The sequence below is a fragment of the Macaca mulatta genome, chromosome 9 (genome assembly GCF_049350105.2).
Source record: "Macaca mulatta isolate MMU2019108-1 chromosome 9, T2T-MMU8v2.0, whole genome shotgun sequence".
Classification (NCBI taxonomy): Eukaryota; Metazoa; Chordata; class Mammalia; order Primates; family Cercopithecidae; genus Macaca; species Macaca mulatta.
Genome location: NC_133414.1, coordinates 25677498 through 25703182, shown reverse-complemented (window position 1 = coordinate 25703182; position 25685 = coordinate 25677498). Strand labels below are relative to the sequence as shown.

General features: G+C 43.8%; 1 protein-coding gene across 30 annotated transcripts in view; it reads right to left on the bottom strand.

Moving 5' to 3' along the window:
* Positions 1-25685, bottom strand: part of KIAA1217 — an 839292-nt gene that overhangs the window by 290238 nt on the left and 523369 nt on the right. For 9 of the 30 annotated variants that reach the window (XM_077945981.1, XM_015146627.3, XM_077945982.1 and 6 more), the window contains exon 1: positions 23280-24025. The exons of 18 other annotated variants lie outside the window; for them this stretch is intronic. Coding sequence is in view for 3 of the 12 variants with exons in the window: in XM_077945991.1 (XP_077802117.1) it covers positions 7805-7921 (117 nt within the window). In the remaining 9 variants the exon portion in view is untranslated. Of the gene's footprint in view, positions 1-7804; positions 8045-23279; positions 24026-25685 lie in introns of those variants that run through there. 3 more of the 30 variants (XM_077945973.1, XM_077945979.1, XM_077945991.1) reach the window with 2 other exon arrangements.

The window sequence follows — 25685 nt, the reverse complement described above, 5'->3', positions numbered from 1 at the left end:
CCATGAAACAGCCCAGAATTTTGCACATTTTCAATTCTAAGCCACCTCCATATACACACTTCCCTCAGCTACCAACAAAGAGTAACAGTAATCATTATTAAGGTAGTACAACTGGAAAGTTCATGCACAGTTGCTAATCTTCCATGTGTATTTAAATACAAAGAGAAAAGGGGATGAAGCCCTGCAGGCAATCCATACTCTCTGGTATCAGACCAAGTCTGGAACAGAAAAGCAGGAAAACTGGAATGAACAACCTCAGAGACAGCATAAAGTGGTGCATGAGACACACACAGAAGTCTTCCTCTGAGGGGTATTTGTATACATGAGTGGACTTTGGCCCTCATCCCTAATACTAAAGTGACTTACAATACTTTTCTTTTTTTTTTTATTGAGACAGGGTCTTGCTCTGTCACCCAGACTGGAGTGTAGTGGTGTGATCATGGCTCACTGCAGCCTCCACCTCCCAGGTCCACACAGTCCTTCCACCACAGCCTCCCAAGTAGCTGGCATTACAGGTATGAGCCACCACCATGCCCAGCTAACTTGTTTGTATTTTTAGTAGAGATGAGGTTTCACCATGTTGGCCAGGCTGACTTACAATACTTTTATAAGGCATTTTATCTTGAAAGAAACCTCAGATGGAACTTCCAATTTACCTAGTCCCTTAAATTGAGACTCACACAAATATTGACGCTTTTTTTTTTTTTTTGAGACAGAGTCTTGCTCTATTGCCCAGGCTGGAGTGCAGTGGTGTGATCTTGGCTCACTGTAAGCTCCGCCTCCTGGGTTCACACCATTCTCCTGCCTCAGCCTCCCAAGTAGCTAGGACTACAGGCATCCGCCACCATGCCCGGCTAATTTTTTTGTATTTTTAGTAGAGACGGGTTTCACCATGTTAGCCAGGATGGTCTCGATCTCTTGACCTTGTGACCCACCCGCCTTGGGCTCCCAAAGTGCTGGGATTATAGGCGTGAGCCACCGCGCCCAGTAAATCTTGACTTTTAAAGACAATCATCAAGACAGACAATCATTGCTCTAAAACAGAAATAACCTCTCGACTTAATTGGTAACACATGCCAATGTTTGATCGCCTAGACTCCTAGGACTTGATCAGTCACTATTTCACCTTGAAGTCCTTGTGTGGTTCTCTGTGGACATGTGGATGATATCTGAATGCAACCCGTCGTAGCCTTCCAGACCTAAAATAAATCCCCTTTAGCTTTCTCTTCCATAACAACCCAATTGCTTTATTCCTTTTCTCATTTTTGTTGGCTTTTCCTCCCTGAATCCTTGGGGATAACTGAGCTGTGATATGGATCTGATACATTACAATGATTCCTGCAGGTCAAACTTTCTTTTCATATACACATAAGAGTTGAAAAGGGTTTTCTGTGAAATTGAGTCATTGTATGTAAAATACTGGATTCCAAAAGGTCAAATCATTCTGTCTATTGTTTCTTGGCTCAGTTGCTGTGAAGAGCTCAGGTATCTAAACTGAGATTTTTCCCATGGCTTAGCACCGGCAAATGTCCTTCCCATGCAAAGTAGACGATGGCAGGACCTCCAACTCTTCCCAGTCATCAGCGATCCTGTGCCTATCATCAGAGTCCTGGGTATGGCAGCCCACCCCCCAATCACTCACCCTCTTTCTTCCCCCACAAGAGAATCACCCAGATTCCCCCCTCAGAGGGTTCTTCTGTGTAAACCATCAAAGCCTGGAAGAGAAGCAGTCACCAAGTCCCAAATACAGAATTAAAACTCAGGACCTATTTCCAATCTAAACAATGAAAAAATCAGAGTACAAGAGGTCAGCTCAGTACCAGCTTAAATGCTTTTTTTTTTTTTTTCTTCTTAGACGGAGTCTTGCTCTATCACCCAGGCTGGAGTGCAGTGGCACAATCTCGACTCACTGCAGCCTCCACCTTGAACCACCAGGTTCAAGCGATCCTACTGCCTCAGCCTCCCAAGTAGCTGGGATTACAGGAGCCCACCACCAGGCCCAGCTAATTTTTGTATCTTTGTAGAAAGCGGGTTTCACCATGTTGGCCAGGCTGTTCTCGAACTCCTGACCTCAAGCAATCCACCCGCCTCGGCCTCCCAGAGTGCTGTGATTATAGGCATGAGTCACCACATCTGGCCTCAATGTACTTCTATAAGACAGTTTGGAAGGCAGGGGTCAAATTCCACATAAGCAGCTTAGAAGACACACTTTTACAGCAATGAGCCATCATTTGGAGAAGGACATATGTATAATGGCAAAGAGGTATTAATACATGAGGTACCTGTGACATTGAGAACTGTTACCTAGAATTGACATTCAGTATTTACTTCACATAGCTCTGTAACTGGATCTCTTTTGTAAACAGACATTTTGTCCCCGCTTCCAATACTATGAACCCATTATTATGTCACCTTTCCTCATGACAGTCCTATAAACTAGGTAAAGAACAAACATCTCTATTCACAGACAGAACAGGGGAAACAAGATAAAAAATATAACTTTCCAGTATTTAACAAATTCTGTCAAGTCTAGACAAAAGGTATGCTGTCTAAATGAAGCTGTTAGTGGGCTATGTTGTATCTCAAAATTATCTTTCTCCATTTTTTTTTAAGAGATTATCTCACTCTGTTGCCCAGGCTGGAGTGCAGTGGCACAATCATAGCTCACTGCAGCCTCAAAGGGCTCCTGGGCTCAAGTGATCCTCCCGCCTCAGCCTTCCAAGTAGCTGGGATGTGCCAGCACACTTGTTTTTTTTTTTTGTTTGTTTTTTTTTTTTTTTTGTAGACATGAGGTCTCATTAAGTTGCCCAAGGCTGGTCTCGAGCTTCTGGACTCAACTGATCCTTCTGACTCAGCCTCCCAAAGTGCTAGGATTACAGACATGAGCCACCATGCCTGGCCTCAAAATTGTCTTTTTAAATACGTTTGTGCTTTTCATAGTGTTAACTACTATACAGTTCAAATGTTGATTATGGCACGATTGATCATAACTGACTCACATACTATGTGTCTTGTTTTTCACCGTGTCCCTCCTAGCCCAGAAGCTTCCTAAACCACTTTTCCAGAGCCTTTTTTAGGAACACACATTAAAACATGCTTCCAGAAGCAGAGCCGCCTATTCCCGGGTCCCCTTCCTCATCCTTCAAAGAGCTCTGACTCTCAGCTTTGTTTTTTGAGCTAGCACGGCATGCACACAAAATCCAAGCTTAAGACTCTACAATGAAGAGCGCTTTGATTTAAATAACCTTTCCTTCCTAATTTAGGCCCTCACAATGAAAACTTAAACCTTTATGTTTTCTTTACAGAGTGAGAAAAACAAGCACAAGGAAAGCCCCTCCATTTCCTACAAGAGACAGATCCGCAGGACTGAATTTTAAGCCATGGGGAAATTGCAAAGGGAGACACCTGAGCTCTTTTGAGCAATTGGGCCAAAACACAACAGATGGAATGGTTTGGCCTTTCAGAATCCAGTTTCACAGGATAAAGAAGAATCTCAACTCTGGCAGTGGGGAGGAGGAAGGAAGTGGAGGTTTGTTGGCTTTTCTCTCCCATCCATTCCTTTCTCTATGTGGTAGAGAAGGACTGAGAGGAGTGATTCCACAGGACACAGGTTCCCCCGTGTCTGTCACCTTCAAGGGTGCTCAGGCTCCCAGGGGGAAGGTTCAGGGGAATCATGGAGTTCAGTTCCAGGCTCCAGGTCTTGCCAGAAGGGACCCCTGAGTAGGACTCGCTTTCACCGTCAAGTATTGTTTTTTTTAGACACAAGATTTTGCTCTGTTGCCCTGGCTGGACTGCAGTTATGCAATCATAGCTCACTGCATCCGCAACCACTAGGGCTTAAGCAATCCTCCCACCTTAGCCTCCGGAGTAGTGGGGACCACAGGCACATACCACCCCAGCCGGTTAATTTTGTTGTTTTTGTAAAGACAGGGTCTCGCTATGTTGCCTAGGCTGGTTTTGTACTCCTAGCCACAAGCAATCCTCCCAACTTGGCCTCCCAAAGCACTGAAGTTACAGACGTGAACCACATCTGGCCAGCACCAAGTATTTTGACAAAGCGCCTATTAGGGTAATTCCAAGTAACCTCTGGCAAACGTGGTTTCAGTTAGGAAAGACTACAAGAAACCACCCAAGTCTATTTTGTAAAAATCTGTATTCCCCTTTCCTACTTGAGTACACACGCTCACAAACAGACACAGAGGCAGACCCCTCCCTCTAGTTTTTCTAACGTACCAGAGCCCCCTGCAAACACGGAGCCCCTCGATGCTGATTTTCGCTGGAATCTCATCACAGCTGAACAGGGTAGAAGCAGCTTCACCTCTCTCCATGTGCCTCGCTGGAACCAGACAGTGGCTTATCTTCCAAGAGCTGCCCCTGAGCCCTGGGCTTTGAGGGACATAGAGCTTGCTGGAAAAAGCGATCACCTTCGTGATGACACCAGGTCAACAGGCAGCTGTGGGCTCGTTAAGAGGTAAGCCCCTGAGTGACAGGGACTGCTTCTGTGTGCTGTCTGCACACGGTTTTGCTCTAGTATGAAGGCTTAGGCTAGTAGTAAGATTTAGGTACACTATACTCTGCTCCTTACTTATAAGCCCTGATTCTCAGGGTATATTTGTTACACATTTGCTCTCTCACATTCACCCCTCAGTTCCTCCAACTATTAGCCTCAAATTTTCAAAGCCAGTGAGGATTTAAAATATCCTGTCCCACTCGTGTGTGAGTGTGTGTGTGTCTGTGGGTTTGTGTGTATCTAGGCATTTGGGGTTTGGAGAACACAGTAATCAACTGTAATATTCTCTTGCCTATAATCACTTTCCTTTCTCCATCCAGAACCTGGCATATAACACTTGTAATATAGTCCTCATCAGAGTTAGGGTTTTTGAGGGGACAAGGTCTCCTTCTGTCACCCAGGCTGGAGTGCAATGGTATAATCACGGCTCACAGCAGCCTTGACCTCTTGGGCTCAACTGAACCTCCCACCTGAGCCTCCCAAGTAGCTGAGATTATAGTTATGCACCACCATGCCTGGCTAAAGAGTTCTTAAAAGAGCAAGGTACAAGCACTGGTAAATATGTACCTGGGAGGAACCCCTCGCTGCTTCTATGGCCAGCTTTGTGGCCCACTGAAGGAAGAGAAAGGAGTTAGGTGACAGGACCTGACTCAGGTCTGGGTTTATCAGAAAATAGAATATTGGGGCCTAGGGGAAGCATCAGGATCGATGCCCAAGTCGCTGGGACTGCTACGTTATCCCGCCTTGTCACTGTCCCTCTGCGCTTTCTCAAGCGGGGTCATGCACTCTGGGCAGGAATCTGTTTTCAGGAAGCCTCAGTCCCAGTTCCAGATCTTTGGCTAAGTACTGGCACACTCCTGGTGAGTCACCTTATCCACTGTGAGCTTCCCAGCCTCAGCGTCCTCGTCTGCCATTTAGGGAAGGCTGGATACATCTCTCAGCTTCTGTGTTCTCTGATTCCCTACGTTGACTTTGATCTGAGTTTGTTTTGATTCTCAAATCAAGACTCAGAAGACTTCACTAGGTGGTAACGCAACTAGAAAAGGGTCTTGGGATGGGATGAGGGAATCAGGGACCCATTTTGATCCAGGATCTAAGAGAAAAAAAGAAAGAAAATGAGAAAGGGGAAGGGCCCCACATCTGATCTGGGCTCCCTGCAGACGTCTGGTGAACACGTGTGGGCCTCAGGGGAATTCGGAGTATGGTTCCAACCCTCCCTCCACCCCCCACGCCGTTCCATCCTTTCTCAGGAATAAGCTTGGCACTTCTCGCCAACCACTTCTCTAGTAAATATCCTTCTTTCCATTCCCTCAATACAGCAAAGTTTTTTAAAGCCATTAGAAAACCAGGTAGAAACGGAAGAGCCTCTCTGAACAGAATACTCTTCAACAGTATGAAGGGCAGAACTGAAGTCTCCATGTAGAAGTCATTGCACTGCCTTTTCCCATTAGGCCACCAGTACCACGGCCATGGATTTCCTTACCTCACTCTATTCATGCTACCTTTGCAAAAAATTGTTTTCCTGACCATCTTGTTCCATACATTTCAATGTCCCCAAATCCCTTTGCTCTGCTCAGTCCAAAATACCTTCAGTCTTTCCAACTCCCTGGGCCTTCCTTCTCTCCTCCATATAAATAGCTAGCAGCTGTTTTCACTGACCTGTGACCTTATGATGCGTCCCACTCTGTTGTTATTCTCTGTTGACAAAATATTCCATATCTTGGCCATGCATTTCTTTGGCTGCTGGCTCAATATCACCTCAACACAAAGACGTCTGAACAAAATACTCTGGGCCACAAAATCTCTAAGACTGAGATAGCAGTGGTATGGTCAGAACCAAAATAAGGCAAAGCAGACAGACACACAGACACACACACACACACAGCAAATCCTCCTACTGCAAACAGTTTCTACTAAAATGTAAAACTAAGGCTTTTGAAAACCAGAGTTGGTTCTGTTCCTTCAGGAAAATCACATTTTCTCCTTCATTCTATTTCTACTTCAAATGTGGAGACTGTGCTCTTTTTTCCCAAGGTTTTTTTCCAGGACATCTTAGCTCAGGCAGTGGGAAGGTAGAGACAGGGAATGAGGCATCAGATACCAAGGCTTATCACCTGCACTCATTCCAGGGCCAGGATTTTCATTCTTGAGGGTTTGCTTTTTCTTTTCTTTCTTTCTTTCTTTTTTTTTTTTTTTGAGACGGAGTCTCGCTCTGCCGCCCGGGCTGGAGCGCAGTGGCCGGAGCTCCGCCTCCCGGGTTCACGCCATTCTCCTGCCTCAGCCTCCCGAGTAGCTGGGACTACAGGCGCCCGCCACCTCGCCCGGCTATTTTTTTTGTATTTTTTAGTAGAGACGGGGTTTCACTGTGTTAGCCAGGATGGTCTCGATCTCCTGACCTCGTGATCCGCCCATCTCGGCCTCCCAAAGTGCTGGGATTACAGGCTTGAGCCACCGCGCCCGGCCTGCTTTTTATTTTCTATGGGCTTCGGCAAAGTCTCTTCTCCGCTTCTACAGTCCCAAACCATTTTCCTCACGGGAAAGGCAGTTGGTTAACTTCTCAAGCACTAGGAAGAACTGAGGTCTCTACTGTCTCCACTCCAAGGACCGCCACTGTGGGCTCCAAGCCAGATTAACAATGTCTGTGTGCAGAGTTGTAGTCAGGCAGGAACAAGATGGGACATGCCAGACCTCATCTGCACTTTGCAAAGGTGATATACGCCAGACCCGCAGGCAACTGTGCCTACTTTAAGAAACTCCTAAGCAAAGTGTTGAGGCAGAACCAGAGGCAGAAGTGAGGAGAAAAGCAGGTTTTGTTTTTTTAGTTTGTTTTTTGTTTTTTTTTTTTGGTCGCCTGAGCTTGAGTTAATCAGCAGCATTCGGCTTTCTAACCTTTGAGGCATTTCCAAATCTGATCCCACACACTCATTCTTTCAGAGTCCGGCAAGGTAAGATGAACTGATTACACCATACCTAGAAACATCCTGTAGAATCAAAGAAAAATGCTTCCTGCCTTTGTACAGAAAATTAAGAGATTTTTCAAAGTGAAGAAAAGCAATTTAATTATCATGAAACAAGGTTTAACTGCTGCGGGCAATCATTCTCTGCTTGAGAAGCATAATTTCACTTAGAAGAAACCAAGTTGGCCCCCGGCCCTCTTTGGCTTATACTCAGCAAGAAGTGACTGGGAACAACTCACTCTTGGGTGAGCTGTCCAGGTAGTTAGAAACATATCACACAGCAGTTTAGGGACCCCAAGGAGGGCAGGGAACCCCCCAAATCAGGCCACTCCTGTACCTTGCTCCTGTCTGCTGCTCGGAAGGGCCCCCCACAGCAGAAACAGGTGACGCCTCCTTTCTTCCTTGGCCCTTCTACAGAAGGGCAGACATGGGTCTTCATGTCCAGATGTGGCATGAGACATCAGCCAGACCTTTAATGTTCTGGGAGCAGTCGAGTGCTGAGCTCACGGGTGGCAGGACCCGCCCGCTCCAGGACCAGCTGACCCATTCTCCCAGCAAGCAGGCCTGACGCACCCCCGACAGCCAGCCGCTCAGGATTTAGAGTGTGATTCACAGCTAGAAAATACCGGTTTTTCATTACTATGCAAATGCAGCCTGGGTGGGGTTTAGGTAAATCCGGATGTGGACACCAAAAATGAGGGCAAGAACGGGTCTCTTTTCCGTGGATCTCACTGGGCCAAATGGGTTCCACCCAGTGGCAGTCTTTAAAAAAACATTAGAGGCGTAGTGTTGTGGCTCATGCCTGTAATCCCAGCACTTCGGGAGGCCGAGGGAGCTGGATGGCTTGAGGTCAGGAGTTCGAGACCAGCCTGGTCAACATGGTGAAACCCCGCCTCTACTAAAAATACAAAAATTAGCTGGGCATGGTGGCGGGCTCCTGTAATCCCAGCTACTTGGGAGGCTGAGGCAGGAGAATCACTTGAATCCAGGAGGCAGAGGCTGCTGTGAGCCGAGAGCACATCATTGCACTCCAGCCTGGATGACAGAGAGAGACTCCGTCTCAAAAAAAAAAAAAAATTAGAGTTGAACAGAGTTGGACGGAGACATTTATAGTTCCCCAGTATCCACTGGACAGTTAATGTTCACATACAGCCTAAGATTAGCGACAGATCTTTACTTAATTCATATCAAAATCTATTTATCGTGTCATTCCCACCACGTGGCAAAGCCCACATTGCCGACTGTCTCCACACCAGTGTGTGGTCAAATTGTTTCATCCAGAAAGGCAACGCAGTCACGTGAATATGCTTCATTTGTGGCCACATCTGCCTTAAAAGCATGGCAAGTTGGAACTTCTAGAAGAACAGAATAAAGAGAGGCAGGGCTGTAACATCCAAATGCTTAGGAACCACCCAGGGAACATGCCCCCCATTTCCTGAAGGTATGGCCTGCAGCCCCCACCCCAACTGGCTGCTCTCAACACATGGCCTCTGAAGAATGCATCCTGCTAGATAAGATTCACTGCAAGTCAGAAACTTGGATTCCAGCTGGCTCTGGCACTCACAGGCTATGAGACCAACTCATATCCCACATCCCAGCACTTCTCTGAGGCTGTTTTCTCACCTGTAAAGTGAGGAAGTTGCATTCCCATCATTTTCACAAATGACCCCAAGTTGAACAATGCCCAGTGTTAAGGGCATCAGTGGGACTCACAACATCTCCCCAACTTTGCTCAGCCAGTCTTTGCTGGGTGCATTCTGAGCGACTGACCTGAGCCGGGAGAGGGGAGAAGCTTACAAGTCAGCATCTTTCAATATAATCAATGGTTTCTTTCTTTGCAATTGAGAGCAGATGAAAAAGATCAGGTAAATGATCATGTCATTGAGGTAACCCAAACTCAGGGATGCAGGATACACGTATCCTGTTTCAGACATGATTGCATCGACCTATATCCTTTTTCTTTTGTGATCAAGAGGAAACATTTTATTTTATTTTTATATTCTTTTTGAGACAGAGTCTCACTCTGTCACCCAGGCTGGAGTGCAGTGGTGTGATCATGGCTCACTGCAGCCTCAACCTCCTGGGCTCAAGTGATCCTCCCGCTTCAACCTCCTGAGCAGCTGGGACTACAGGTGAGTACCACCATGCCGGGATACTTTTTCTTTCTGTTTTCTTTCTTTCTTTCTTTCTTTTTTTGAGAGTCCCGCTCTGTTGCCCAGGCTGTATTGCAGTGGCGAAATCTTGGCTCACTTCAATCTCTACCTCACAGGTTCAAGAGATTCTTCTGCCTCAGCCTCCTGAGTAGCTGGGATTACAGGCACGTGTCTACACACCGGGCTAAGGAGGAAACATTTTAGTAACCAAGTGGACACTGAAGACGTTGAGAACTGGTAAACAAACAATCAAGGAAGCAAGAACAGAAATACCAGCATTTGACTTTTGAGTTAGTGACAAGAACACTTGGCATGGGAGCCTGGATGAGCAAATCACAGATCTTTAAGCTTCTGTAAGTGGCCTGGATTGGGGGTCACCGTGGTGAGCTATGTAGCACCCTGGAGTTCCACAGTGCTGCTTTGAGACAGTCACAGAGATAGAAGGACAGCTTAATTAGGAGTCCCCACTACCCCATTGAAAGGGGGCTTCCATGAAAAATAGTGCTTGCACAAAGGTAACTCTCTTCTGTCACTCTTCTGCTTAAAACCCTCAGCACTACATTAAGATTAAAATCCTGATTGCAGCTTATTAAGCCTCTGGCCACCTCTCCCAGGACACCTAGGTCCTTCAGCAGACAAGCCCCTTCCTTCCTCTAGGTCTCAGCACTTGCTGTGTGCACCTCTTCCCAAGAAACTCTCGCTCACTCTTTGCCTAGCTGTTTGCAAGATTGGCTCCTTTTCACGTAATCCTCCTTTCTTTCTTTCTTTCTTTCTTTCTTTCTTTCTTTCTTTCTTTCTTTCTTTCTTTCTTTCTTTCTTTCTTTCTTTCTTTCTTTCTTTCTTTCTCTCTCTCTTTCTCTCTCTCTCTCTCTCTCTCTTTCTTTCTTTCTTTCTTTCTTTTAAATTATTTGAAGAGGCAGGGTCTTGCTATATTACCCAGGCTGGTCTCAAACTTGTGGGCTCAATCGATCTTTCTGCTCAGCCTCCCAAAATGCTGGGATTACAAGCATGAGCCACTGCACCTGGCCTTCCTCTACTTCCTTCATGGCAGGTATCTCCATCTAAAAAAATCTGTATATCTGTTTTCTCCTCTGCCTTCCCACCATTACATTCTGAGCTCTATGCAGGCAGCGAGTGTCTGTCAGTTTTGCCTCTTGCTGTCATCCCAGAGACTAGGGCAAAATCTGTCCAAACTAGACTCAATCAGTGCCGAGTAAATGAATGAATGCATGGTTATTTTCTTTTCCCAAATCTGATCACATGTAGCTGTCCCATCTTTGTGCTAATCAACATTATCTCTTTTTTTTTTTGGACACTGTGTCTTGCTGTCGCCCAGCCTGCGGCACAGTGGCGCAATCAGAGTTCATTGCAGGCTCAACCTCCCGGCCTCAAGCAATCCTTTGGCCTCGGCCTCCAGAGTAGCTAGGACCACAGCTGTGTGCCAGCATGCCTGGCTATTTTTGTGTGTGTGTTTTGTAGAGACAGGCTCTCACAATGTTGCCCAGGTTGGTCTTGAACTCCTGGGCTCAAGCGATTCTCCCTCATTGGCCTCCCGAAGTGCTGGAATTCCAGGTGTGAGCCATCTCGCCAGCTCAAAATGATCTGATGCTTACACTTAATCACTCAAATAGCACTTTCATGTACTTAATCTTCAAAATTATAATCTGAGGACTTTTTGTGGGTTGGTGAAGAGCCACTGGTTATGAACCTGTTTGCCTTCAACTAAGTAATCTTGAACCAGACAATTCCTCCAGCTTCAGATTCCCTCTCCATAAAACTAGGATGATTCCTGGAGCAGCTCCCACCATGAACAACCTATGAATATTTAAGACTTTGACTAGAGGGAAACTGATCCTTTCTCACAAAATGTTTTGTGAGATGTCTCCCTTACTGTTGCTACCATGTCCTGAATATTTACTACATGCCAGGTGCTGGGTTAGTTACTTCTCACACACTGTCTCTGATCTGCAAACCACTTTGCTAGGCAGGAATTCTTAGCTCCTTGCCAGTTTTTTAAAATTTTTTTAACAGATGCAGGAGCTTACTTGGACCAAGTGACTTGCCCCCGACCACACAAACAGTAAGTGGTAGAACCAGTTCTCAAATCTAAGTCTGTCCAACAACAAAGGTGAAATTCCTCCTACCTCCCCACAGTGCCCCTAGGAAAGGGACTACAAAAACATCAGATTAGGGTCCCTATTTACAACAGGAGTTAGACATGTAAGGGAGGCAGGTGTGGCATGGAGAAGGGGAGCCGCATCTTAATACAGCAGCTGTTACTTAGCTTTAGTGGAGGTTGTAACAAAGGAATCAGAACTCAATGTTTCCTGATCATCTGATTTTTTAAATTAGGATGTAAGAAAATTTTGACATGAAAACTCCATTGTGCAGGCCTTTCTGGAGAACCTGACCCTAGGCCAGGGCCTCTGATCTGTTTTTGTTTTTTTTTTTCTCTTGTTTTTTTGAGACAGGGTCTTTCTGTTTCTTAGGCTAGAAAGCAGCAGCACAGTCACAGCTCACTGCAGCCTTGACCTCCCAAGCTCAAGGGATCCTCCCATCTTAGCTTCCCACATAGCTGGCACTACACGCACGTGCCACCACATCAGGCTAAATTTTTATTTTTATTTTATTTTTTTGCGACAGAGTCTCACTCTGTCACCCAGGCTGGAGTGCAGTGGTACGATCTTGGCTCACTGCAACCTCCACCTCCTGGGTTCAAGTGATTCTCATGCCTCAGCCTCCCGAGTAGGTGGGATTACAGAGCTGCACCACCATGCCCAACTGTTTTTCATATTTTTAGTAGACACGGGTTTCATCATGTTGCCCAGGCTGGTCTCGAACCCCTGACCTCATGTGATCCACCCGCCTCAGCATCCCAAAGTTCTGCGATTTACACGTGTGAGCCATAGGACCTGGCCTAATGTTTTATATTTTTTTTGTGAAGACAGGGTCTTCCTGTGTTGCTCAGGCTGGTCTCAGATTCCTGGTCTCAAGCAATCTGCTCTCTTCCGCCTCCTTAAGTACTGGGATTACAGGTGTGAGCCACTGCACCCAGCCTGAGCTATTCTTATTCTGGCCTGCATCAATCATTGACCAATGAAAGTTGCCAAATGTGGCCAGGCACAGTGGCTCACGCCTGTAATCTCAGAACTTTCGGAGGCTGAGGGGGTCAAATCACAAGGTCAGGAGTTCAAGACCAGCCTGACCAATATGATGAAACCCCGTCTCTACTAAAAATACAAAAACAAAAAACAAAACAAAAAATTAGCCAGGTGTGGCGGCAGGTGCCTGTAGTCCCAGTTACTCCAGAGGCCGAGGCAGGAGAATCGCTTGAACCTGGGAGGCAGAGGTTGCAGTGAGCCGAGATTGCGCCACTGCACTCCGGCCTGGGCAACAGACAGAGACCCCATCTCAAAAAAAGAGAGAAAAAAAAGTTGCCAAATGTGTCTCTTCAATTCCCGTAAGCACTTTCGCAAACACACATAAAATTGTTGCCAATGCGCATTGTGTGTGTTTGGGAGTCATTGTGCAAAATGCGTGGGCAGCCCCCTTTTGTGAACCAAGTTCTATGAACCACCAAGTATTCTTTTTCTGGGCTGAATTCCAAGGGTCTGTTCACAGAGTACAAGTTTCTGAAGGAAGGGATTTGATCTATGTATGTGGCTTTCTTCTTATAATGCCAGGAAGAAGGTTGCTTAACAAATGCTTTTGACATTCCTGACAAGTAATCTCCAGGCTTGACTTTAGGGGTGAGTTACACCTTTCCCTCCCCACGCCTTTTTGAGAGTATTGCCAACAAGCAGCAAAACTGACGTTCTTCACCTCCACCCTTTGGTGCATCACTGAAACGGCAAAAAGGTAGGAGGTGCAGAGAACTTCAGGTTGTGGAGGCAAGAAGTCAATCACTGATTCCTGGCACAATGGTGATCGTCATGTTTGGAAATCCAACCCGTAAAATGAGCCACCGGTTTCACAGCGCACACCTTAGGGATCTCAGAAACATGCCCTAAGCTTGCTTGAGTCACAATAGCTGGGTTCAAATCTCCACTCCTGTTGCCTAAAGAATCAACTGTCTAGGTTAGTCTCAGCCTTGGTTTATAAGTATCTCTCCGTAGGGTCTTTTTTGGGAGAACTATATTTGAAACAATGTGTGTGAAAGTTTCTGAGATATAGTAAGTAATAATACTTGTGGGGATTCTAAGGCTTACTTGCAGTGATTTGAGTGTATAGGGAATATTTTTATTGTATTGCATTGGCATGCATAAAGGCATTTGAGATGTGGATGTATATGTCTTAAAAGGCCAGTGGTATTTAATATTTGCAGGAAGAAAATGTTGTATTTACCCTGTAATACAGGAAAGTTGGCTCATTTTTCTAATGATATAGAAAAAGCTCAATTAGGCTTAAACACGGCCTAGCACCACCCCAAGCCTACAGCAATTGTATTCTCTTTAATAAAAATTGCGTAAATTATAGCTTTCTCTTGATTTGCACAGTACAGCCTCAATTCTACCCTCTTTCCTCTAAGTAGAGTTGTTTCTCATTATTTTTCAGGTTAACCAACTAATGTCAGACATATGTTTCTTCACCAAACATTGCATTAGGGGACATTTATTTTACATTTGTTCCCTTTTGCAAATATTTGCAGTTAGTTGCAGAACTGAGCTATTTTATGAAGTAAAGAAAATATGTCCAGGGAAAACATAAGGTTTTAAAAGTAGCTTTTGAGAAGGAGAAAGGAAGAAAAGTCTAATTACAGTGAAGATAGGTACTGATTTGTGCTAAGAGAAAGTATAAATCACATCCACTACATTTGTGGTTTTAATGCATTCTGTTGCATCTGAATTAAACAGGAGTTAAAGTTTGAAATTATGTCTAAAGCTCTCCAGTGATTTGAGAGTATAAAAAGTGGTGTTTCTTTTCTTTCAAAAGACACCCCTCTGGCAGTGTGCCTTCTGTTCTTGACTTGCCTTGCTATAAAAGAAAAATCTCTCATAGTCTTTTCAAATCTAAATAGTCTGTACATTAAAACAGTATTTTTTTTTCATTTAGGAGACTGAATCATAGCTATATAGCTACAAACTTAATATGAAAACCTAAATACCTTTTATCTAAAATGAACCCTCAGCAAATTAGGAAGAGGTAAGGTTTAGGTATAGAGAACTTTTTTTTTTTTTTTTTTTTTTGAGATGGAGTCTCGCTCTGTTGCCCAGGCTGGAGAGCAGTGGCGCAATCTCGGCTCACTGCAACCTCCACCTCCCGAGTTCAAGTGATTCTCCTGTCTCAGCCCCCCTAGTAGCTGGGATTATAGGCACTCGCCACCATGTCCGGCTAATTTTTGTATTTTTAGTAGAGACGGGATTTCACCATGTTGGCCAGGCTGGTCTTGAACTCCTGAACTCCTGACCTTAGGTGATCCACCCGCCTTGGCCTCCCAAACTGCTGGTATTACAGGCGTGAGCCTCTGTGCCCGGCCTAAAGGACATTTCGGTATAAATTTAAAGTGAATGTTTTATACAATGAGTCAAAAGATGCCCTGACCTACAATACATTTACTTCTTTTGTTGATAATTCCAGGCAACTTAAACATATTTGAACCAAACATCTGATGGTTAGGACCCCAAACAGCGTTTGTTTAGACAGGTGAGGTCCTATCTGGGATTCCTCTTGCCAAGGGAAGATGCCGCTAGAAATGAAACTACTAATGCCCCAAGAAGTGACTGATCCTATAAAGGAAAAGGGGGAAACTAAAGAGAGCTGCTTCCTTCTTCAGGGGACAACCACATTAAAGCACAAATGCACTCCTGCGTGGGTGTGTGAGATGAAGGTACCATCTCAGTCCGTGTAGAAACCGCTGGTCTCCCTTGAAAGAACATGGGCCACATTCCAGGGCAACCATTTCTGTTTTAAACTTGTTTTGAAATGTTAAAATATTATATGCATATGATGAAAATATAAATGGTAGAAAATATAGGCGTTAAGAATAAAAGCTTCTATCCTCATTAGTCTTCTAGTCCCTCTCTCTGATTTATTGGACATCATTCTAGAAATTTTCTTTCTTTAAGATGGAGCCTCACTCTGTCCCCCGGGCTGGAGTGCAGTGGCGCAATCTCAGCTCACTGCAAGCTCCGCCTCCCAGGTTCACGCCATTCTCCTGCCTCAGCCTCCTGAATAGCTGGGACTACAGGCGCCCGCCACTACTCCCGGCTAATTTTGTTTTTGTCCTGGCCTCAAGTGATCCTCCTGCCTTGGCTTCCAAGGTGGGATTACACATGTGTAATCTGGGATTACAGACGTGCCCCACCAAACCCAGCATAAGTTTTAAATAGTTATATGTTCACGGTTAATAGTTTAGAAAAGCAAGAACCAAAATAAAGTATCACTAGTAATTGTTAGAAAATAAAAGAAAATAAATGGGTTCATACCAACTATACTGCTCTGTAGCTTGTTTACTAAATATAAGTTCGTTATGTGACCCTACCCACACGTCGAGTGTATTTCACACATTGGCATCACTGTAGTAAACTGTATTATCTGAATGTACCGTAATATCCCCTGCAACATTCATATCAATAGAATAAACTGAGTGTTTTTGAGAAAAAATGTGGGCAATACCTTCCAAAACTAGCAATCCAATTTGACGTCCTAGAAATTTGTCCTTCAGATTCATTCCCACATGCACAGATACAACGATGGTCACTGCAGTCTTGTTCACAACAGGGAGAGAAAAAAGAAGCAATCTAACCAGCAATTAAAAGGGGTCAAGGTCATCTATGACGGGGTCACTTTATAATCGCTCTGAAGAGAGAATAGTTTTAAATGAGAGTCTGTCTTTTTCTGACCATCGTAAACACACACAGTCCACAAGGGAGAAACTGAAAATCGGCCTTTGTGAGGCTCTTTGCTGGAGCTGCTTTCTTCAGTAGTCTTAAAACTTACCATAAAAAAGGATGCAGATGACAAGTTAAAGATGAAGGGATCCCATGCAGCCCTTCTTTGTGCAAAATTCAAAGAAACAATTAAAAAACAAAAAGGTCCCTCCAAAACACAGGCCAGAGGATTATCTGCAGCACATTTACCTAATTACCAGTGACTACTATGAAAATGAGACCTGGCCTGGCTGGGTGAAGAGGCTGACACTTTTGATCTAAGCTTTTGGGGAGGCTAAAGTGGGAGGATTGCTTGAGCCCAGGAGTTTGAGACCAGCCTGAGCAACAAAGTGAGACCTTGGCTCACTTAAAAAAAAAAAAAAATTAGTTGGCGTGGTGGTACATGCCTGTAGTCCCACCTACTTAGGAGGCAGAGGCAGGAGGATAGCTTGAGCCCAGGAGGTTGAGGCTGCAATGTGATATGATTGTACCACTGCACACCAGCCATGATGAAAAGAAAGGAAAGGAGAGGGGAGGAGAGGGGAGGCGAGGGGAGGGGAGGGGAGGGGAGGGGAGGAAATGAGATCTGACATCCCTGTGACCTTCTGAGGGGCATTCATGAACATTCATAATATCGAAGAGAGAAAATGACCAAGGGTCCATCAGAATCTTAGTTCTCTCAGTCACTCCAAAAACATATGAGGCAGCAGCCCATTTGCTTCTGAGTGGCAAGTAGTGTGTCCAAAGAGAGCCCTTTCTGGCAAGTCTACAGTGTCACACTGCAGCCAATAGAAGCCTCTCTCTGACGGGGTCTCTGCTCTCTCCATCTTGTATGATCTGAGCAGAACACTGAGCAGGTGCAACCAGCCAGGGCGGAGCCCACAGCTCCGAGGACTCCTATCATCACTTCGATGGGACCAGCGTGATCATGTGCGTTTACTAAATCTAGTGAAATTCAGAGTAGGAAACACCATTATTACCACGTTTGTTGCTTAATCACGAGCAAGTGAAAAGGGGTGAAAGTGAAGACTGCTATGCAGTGACAAATAGGGGGTGTGAAGTTAGACCACCATATAGACTCCAAGCGCTGCAAGGGGCCACCAGTGCTATCACCTACCTTGACTTTGGACTGACCGTCCTCATGTTTCCCATAAACTTGGCTGTACCTTCCTTTCTTTAAGAGCTCTAGAGAAGGGTTTCTCCAAATGCATAATATTTCACGTTGACTCCGTAATTATACAGCCAGGGAGTTGAAAACTCTTCCTGCTACCTACTAAGTCTGTGGTCAGGAAGTAAAAGCATCAAAGCTTCCTGCCATTAGGATAAGCTGGCCAGAAGCACTGGCTCATGCCTGTCATCCCAGCACTTTGGGAGGATGAGGCAGATGGATCACTTGAGGCCAGGAGTTCGAGACCAGCCTGGGTAACATGGCAAAACCCTGTCTCTACTAAAAATACAAAAATTAGCCGGGCATGGTAGCACATGCCTATAATCCCAGCTACTCGGGAGGCTGAGGCAGGAGAATCACTTGACTCTGGGAGGCGGAGGTCGCAATGACTGGACATCTCGCCACTGCACTCCCGCCTGGGTGACAGAGTGAGACTCCATCTCAAAAAAAAAGAAAGAAAAAAGGAAAGAAAAGAGGGAAGCCCAATTAGTGCCCAAGGATGAAAATACCTTTCCCATTCTACCTGTTGATCCTTTCTGTGGCCAGACATCTGAAGAGAAAAAGCAAGGTCATCTGGGATGACACCATTTTTCAGGATGACTTTCTTTGAAATAAAGAGATTTTAGAAACTACATCTTCAAAACTGGATTGCTTCTGATCAAGTCAAATTAATAAATAGTGATGAAAAGGGCCTCAGCTGTAAAGAGCTTCTAGAAATCCCTCCCACCCAGGAGAACTAACTGTCTGCTCTCTACCTCCCCAGTAGCCAGCCGAGAGGAACTTCTAGTTACATTTTCTGTACTGGGAGATTCCAGTGCCTTTCTTTCTGAAGAAATCATTTCTGTGAAAATTCCAAAAATGTCTTTAAAAGAGAATAATATAATACTTAAAGATCACTAGTTCCTTTATCAAGAGGCGTTGGAAATTCAGATGCTCTATTTTATTTGGAATATGAAGAGAACTTCATACGTTCTTCAATGGAAAGCCTGTGCTACGAGCAAGTAATGAAGGCAGGATCCGAATCCAGGCAGTGGACTTCTTTAGTCACTGAACACAGCCTCTCTGATTTAACAAGCCTTTGCTAAAACCCACTAGGTGCAAAGTGCTGCGCTCAATGCAGTCACTACTTATTGATCAACGACAATCTCTGAACACTACAACAATTAGGTGTAATAAAAAGCTTCATTGGAATTCTAAAACAGGATCTATATCTATATATATATACACACACACACAAACACACATATATATTCATTCATGTATATTCACATATGAATATTCTACACATTCATAGATGTGTGTGTGTGTATATATATATATATATATTCCTCTATATATGTGAATATTCTACACAGTCATAAAAAAGAATGAAACATGTCTTTTGTATCAACATGGTTGGAACTGGAGGCCATTATCCTAAGTGAATTAGCTCAGAAGCAAAGAAAAAACCAAATGCTGCATATTCTCACTTAGTAAGCGGGAGTTAAACAATTGGTATATATGGACATAAAGATGGAAATAATGGACCCTGGGGACTCCAAAAGGAGGGAGGGTAGGAAAGGGGTGAGGGTTGAAAAGTTACCTCTGGGGTATGATGTTCACTGTTTGAATAACGGATATACTAGAAGCCCAATCCCCACCAGTAGGCAATATACCCATGTAACATGTAACAAACATGCACGTGTCCCCCCGAATCTAAAATAAAATAAAAGAAAATTTAGGAAAACTTTCATCAGTGACTCAAAACCTATATGGAGTTTTGGCACCATGTTTGAGTTCACAACTCTTTTCTACCCTAAAAATTGCAGCTTTGTGATTCATGTTTGAAACTAAAACTTTGAATGAAATAAGCATTTCCTTTATTGCTTTCAATTGCAACAGTAAACAAATTTTCAAGTGGGACCTAATTAAACTGAAGAGCTTCTATACACCAACAGAAACCATCCACAGAGCAAACAACCTACAGAATGGGAGAAAATGTTCACAAAGAATGCATCCAACAAAGGTCTAATATCCAAAATATGTAAGGAACTTAAATCCACGAGCAAAAAACCACCCCATCAAAAAGTGGACAAAAGACATAAACAGACACTTCTGAAAAGAAGACCTACAAGAAGCCAACAAACATGAAAAAATGCTCCACGTCACTAATCATCAGAGATATGCAAATCAAAACCACAATGAGATACCATCTCACACCGGTCAGGATGGTTATTATTAAAAAGCCAAAAAAATAGCATGCTGGTGAGGCTGCAGAGGAAGGGGAGTGCTCATACATCGCTGGTGGGAGTGAAATGAGTTCAGCCACTGTGGAAAGCAGTGTGGAGATTTCTCAAAGAACTTAAAACAGAGCTACCATTCGACTCAGTAATGCCATTATTGGGTATATACCCAAGGGAATATAGATCATTATACCGAAAAGACACATGCACTTATATGTTCATCACCGCGTTATCCACAAAGACATGGAATCAACCTAGGTACCCATCAGTGGTGGACTGGATAAAGAAAATGTGGTACATAGACACCATGGAATCCTATAAAGCCATAAAAAAGGATGAAATCATTTCCTTGGCAGCAACACGGATGGAACTGAAGACCATTTTCCTAGGCAAATTAATGCAGAAATACGAAACCAAATACCACATGTTCCCACTTATAAGTGGGGGCTAAACATGGAGCACACATGGATGTAAACATGGGAACAAAATATGCTGGGGACTACTAGAGTGGGGATGGAGGTGGGACGTGTGTTAAAAAAACTACCTATTGGGTACCATGCTCATTATCTGGGTCCAGTATACTCATGCAACAATCCTGTACGTGTACCTCCTATATCTAAAAATAAAAGCAGAAATTTCAAATAAATAAATAAATAGATACTTGCTTTTCTCCTTATAGATCTACCCTTGGGATAAGATAACCCAACCTTTTCCCAGTGCCCCCAAACCGTGCTGGGAATGAGAGTCCTCAATGCAGCCTAACTCATGGGAACACAGACATCATCTGTCACAGAATGAGTTCAGCCTCAGCAGCTCAGATGCCACAACCCTCCAGAATCCCCGTCCATGAGCCTACTCAATGCTCCATGAAGAGCCTTCTCCCAGGAGTGTGGAAACTGAGTAATTCTGAATAGTCTGACATGGAAAAGCTGGAAAAATTGTTAGGAAAACCTTGGAACGAAGCGAGTGTTTTCCTCAGCTAGAGAGACTGTGGCTAAAATTAGCACAATGAAAAACATATTTGTCTCTTACATACAATGGATGTAGAATATAATTATGGGCTGTGTTTCTGTCTGGGATAGAGGCAAGGGAGGAGGTGCCAATGTCTAGAACGCAGAAGGAATAAAGGACTGTATATTCCACGCCTGGGCTCCTTCTGCACCCTGTAGCAAACACAGCGCCTTGGTGACTTGGGTTCTCACTCCGAAAATACCTGTAACATCAAAATCTGACTCCACTTGTATGGCCAAGAAAAATTTCAGGCAGGTAAAATTTAAAATGTTCAGTCTGTGCAGTACTTGCGTTCCTATCAGTAGGTACCAGTAAAGAGTAAATTAATATCACTTCTTTAGCCTGTCTAGAAAAAAGTGGCAAAAGCATAATTAGTGTAAAAATATAAATACCCTGGCTCCTTCGACATATTTAACATTTTGTATTTTAATTACTTTACAGAATAATTGCTGCTGCTGGGAGTTATTTCAATAACACATTCATTTTTTTCTATGCCTCCTAAAATGAGAAAAAGTGCAGGCAGTTTAGGATAGTTTATTATGTTGTATTTCCCAGTATCTCTCTGAGCCACAGTTTCTTCATCTGTAACGTGGAAATAAAGACTGCTAGCCAAGGCCGGGTGCAATGGCTCAAGCCTATAATTCCAGCATTTTGGGAGGCCAACGTGGGTGAATCACTTGAGCCCAGGAGTTTGAGACCAGCCTGGGCATCATGTTGAAACCCCATCTCTACCAAAAATACAAAAAATTAGCCTGGCACAGTGGCATGTGCCAGTAGTCAGGAGGCTGAGGTGGGAGGATTGCTTTAGCCGGAGAGGCGGAGGTTGCAGTGAGACAAGATCGTGCCACTGCACTTCAGCCTAGGTGACAGAGTGAGACCCTGTCTTTAAAAAAAAAAAAAAAGGTGCTAGACTTATTTGACTGCTAGTCATTACTTGTAATGATAAGAGGAAGTAAATATAAAAACACTTTCTAAACATCCAATGTCATTTCAACAGTAAACAAAGAATCGTTAACATTTGGAACCTGAATGCTTAGAACTGTGCTACGTCTGTTTTGTTATTTAATCCTCACAACACAGCTACTGGCATCCCATTTTATGGACATGATGACTGAGGCCTAAGGACATGAATTTACTTTCCTCAAGTTATACAACCACTAAGTGGTGAAGCTAGAACTCAACGCCCAGGCCTTCCGATGTTGGAGGCACAGTTCTTTGTCACTCGGTGTTTCGCAATAACTGTGGTAACAATTTAATATGAATGTGAGTTCTGGCATTAATCCACATTATCTAACTGCAAAATTTCAGGAGGTCTCATTCTCACACATGAGACAGTTCTTACAACATTTTGAAAGACGGTCCACTTGCTCCTAAGTAGTTTTAGTTTCAAAAGTTCAGATTCCCATTTTACAGGTATCTTTCAATGATTCTAAGCTCTGTGCTTTCACCTCACACATTGCCATGCACTGTGTGGAAGAAACAATAGGCTTTGTGTTCTTTTTAAGCTTGGTGGAACTAACTACTCACAGGGCAACCGACGCCTCTGAACTAACCCCTTTCAGCGAACTCAGAGATCCACGGCCACATCCAGTGATTGCTATCACATCCGAATGGCTGGCAAGACTGTTTACTTATCCTCACTGGCAGCCGAGGCAAACAAACAAACAAACAAAAAAACTCATACTCCCAAGTGACCAGTATTTTCTTTTAAACCATGCTTTAAAAACTACCTTTATCACCCACACCCCACCTTCCTCCAAAAGTTTTTATCTGTCTTCTTGGAATTTAGAAGTCCTGCTTCCCTAAAAGCTCAAAAACTGGATGTCTCTAACAGGATTGTATTTTTTTCTAGTCTGGGAAAAATGCCTCGGTAAGAAAAGCATACAGATACGTACTTTAAAAAAAGTGTAATGTTCATAAACCTGATTCAAAGACTATTTCTGCAACATTCCATGGATTTTATTTTTGGCATTTTTACAATGTGAAAATACAAAACTACACAGAGTCTCCATTTCAGGTCTGTTTAAGAACACACACACACACATAGACACAACATCTAGGAATAAATAACAAATACATAGAGCATCTCAATTTTCATATTGTCCATCTAACCCTTATCTGTGGCATTTTTATAGCAGTATTCACAGAGCACAGTCAGCAGAATGCACAATGCATCACTTGTTTTCAGCTCTATTCAAAAATCTCAGTTCATTCAATTAAAAAAAAAAAAAGCCCTTAAAAACAGCCCCTAAGCACGAACATTGCTATGGGAAAGCTGGGCTTATTGATTCAGTTCTTCCTGCCAAGAGAACAATGCCGAGAAACAGCGCGAAATGTTTCCAAATGATTTTTGGCAAAAACTTGGAAGAAAAAAACCCCGTGTATTTACCTGTACGCAGAGTTCCTCAGGTGAGGCGGCAGTTAAAGCAGAAAATCTAATTCTTCTGGAAGTTTTTGTCTGGAATGGATTCCAGGGTCTTCCTTCTGAGCTGTCAGGTAAAACCCCCCTCCATGTCTGGGCTGTTTTCTTTTGCAGTTTTTCCCAGTGAAACTCTCGTCATTTGCATAAAATCTACTTGTAGCCTATAGGACTTTTTGAGTAGCTACTTGTTAAATCGGCTGTCTTGACATGCTCTTTCAAGCATGACATCATAAATCTCCATGGAAACCGTAACCCCACCTGCCGACATGCCAACATTACCTGTCAGGCAAAGACTTAAACAGTCATCTGAAATTGTTCATTAATGAAACCTTTTTAGGGGCTTTGGATCTCTGCACAGTATAATTTGTGCTGTTGGCAGAAACTGAGCCGGGAACGATGGCTTCATTTTCAAAGCCTGAGCTGTTTTGCAGAAAACAGTGATCAAAATTATAGGCGTTCGTTAATCTGCCCCTCCCTGTCTAACAATGCACTTAATTGGTGGAAGAAAAACCTACAGCGGCCATGCGTGTCTCCCTCTGCAGGATAAAGTTACCTTGAAAACTCAGGTCTTGAAAAACCTTCAACTGATACTTCTTTTCCACTCTGTTCTCCACCAGCCCCCTTCCTAGAACTTTTTACCAGCAAAACTTGCAAAACAGGTTCCCTGCCAGAGTGTGTATGTGTGTGTGTGTGTGCATTTCCCCTTGGCTTCTATGGCTGCAGAGGTGGTAGGAAAAGGTGTGGAGAATTTTTTAACTCCTTCCTAACATATCCAGATATTTTGCATGTCTATCCTAGTTTATGTAAATTACCAGAATTACACTGAAATCTATTCTAGGCTTTGGAAAATCGTCCGTAGGCTCTAAGATACTCAATATCTGAGTCCAGTCATCTTTCTTCTTACCTCTAAATCCACTGCAGCCACAGCTCTTACTCCCCAGGTCTAAGACTGCTGACCACTAGGCACCAGAAAATTTGAATAGGACTGAGTTCAAACCCATAGGAGTTTATCATAATGTTATCAAGTTGCTGTCATATGCCACAGTACAAAGTTCTTCAGTGGGACTCAGCAGGAAGCTGAATGAAGTTACACACGCAGAATGAGCTGAGAAGCACTTTAAGGCAGCCGCGAGCAAGATGTGACACTGCAGAGTTTTGGCAACAGCAGTAGCTGAACAAGCTGTCTGCTGTAACTTGCCACAGATCCCCTTGCAAACTGCAACAGATTCAGTGCATCTGTCCTCAAAGGTCAGAGAGCAAACATTAACCTCTACACCTTGCTGGGTGCACCCAGGTATTTAAAGAGAGCAATCATAGGTTAAAAAAAAACTCAGAATGACTCTTTGCATAGCAGGGAATTGTAAATGCTTTGGATCCTCTTCTCCAATGATTCTGCAAGCTTGGCATTGCTATAGTTCACAGTCAACAGATGGGAGGTTACCTTTGAAGGGAACCAAGAACTACCCTGGTTTAATACCGCAGCCAGAGTTGGAGCACTCCTCGGAGGCAAGACTATTGTCAGAGATTCAATTAATGCCTCTGTGAGATGAAAATACATCCAGATGAAACCCACACTTGGGCTTTATACCCAGTGGGGCACAAACACAACGTGAAACAAACAAAACCAGATATAACCAGATCTAGGCTTGATTCAGTCAAATCTGAACATGGGGTGGAGGCACTATTCAATTACAGTTATTCTTCAAAGTTCCATTAGAGAGAAGAGCAAGTGCAAGTTGATTCAGCAGTCAGAGTGGTTATACATTATGCCAGATCTTCCCTTTGGGTTATTTAGGAAATTACAGTATCTCAGCTTTGGCTTATTGAATTCAGGCTTGGAAAAGAGAGCGACAAGAGTCAGAATGTAAAGGCAAATGGAGAGAGTCCAGAAATAATTCAGATGGGAAAGCAACTCCATTAACCGTTTCCTCAGTGAGCAAGCAGAGGTAAACCCAAGAGAAGAATTTGTAACCAGCAATGACATTATTATGATCAAGACACAGAGATCTTGAACAACTTAGAGCAGGGAAAGTGTTTGGCAACAAGGATCCCAGCAATAAGCACAACACATGAGGGCTGGGCAGAAATGCCAAGAGTTGATTAGAGGTGACCAGTCCAGTGACGATTTTTCCTACCATCCCTAAATGAGGAAACCATCTCGCTAAGCCTTAATGACATTGTGATTTGCCTGATGGCAACCTTAGCATCATACTAATCAAATCAGAGCTCAATAAATGCATGTAGATGAGCTTTTTTTTTTCTTCTAAATTTAACTACATCATAGGTACCTATGATTGACTTGGAGAGCAAATAAGATTCTCTGTCTTGAATTCACTTCAACAAACCTGTTTTATAGCAGAGGTAGAAAACAGG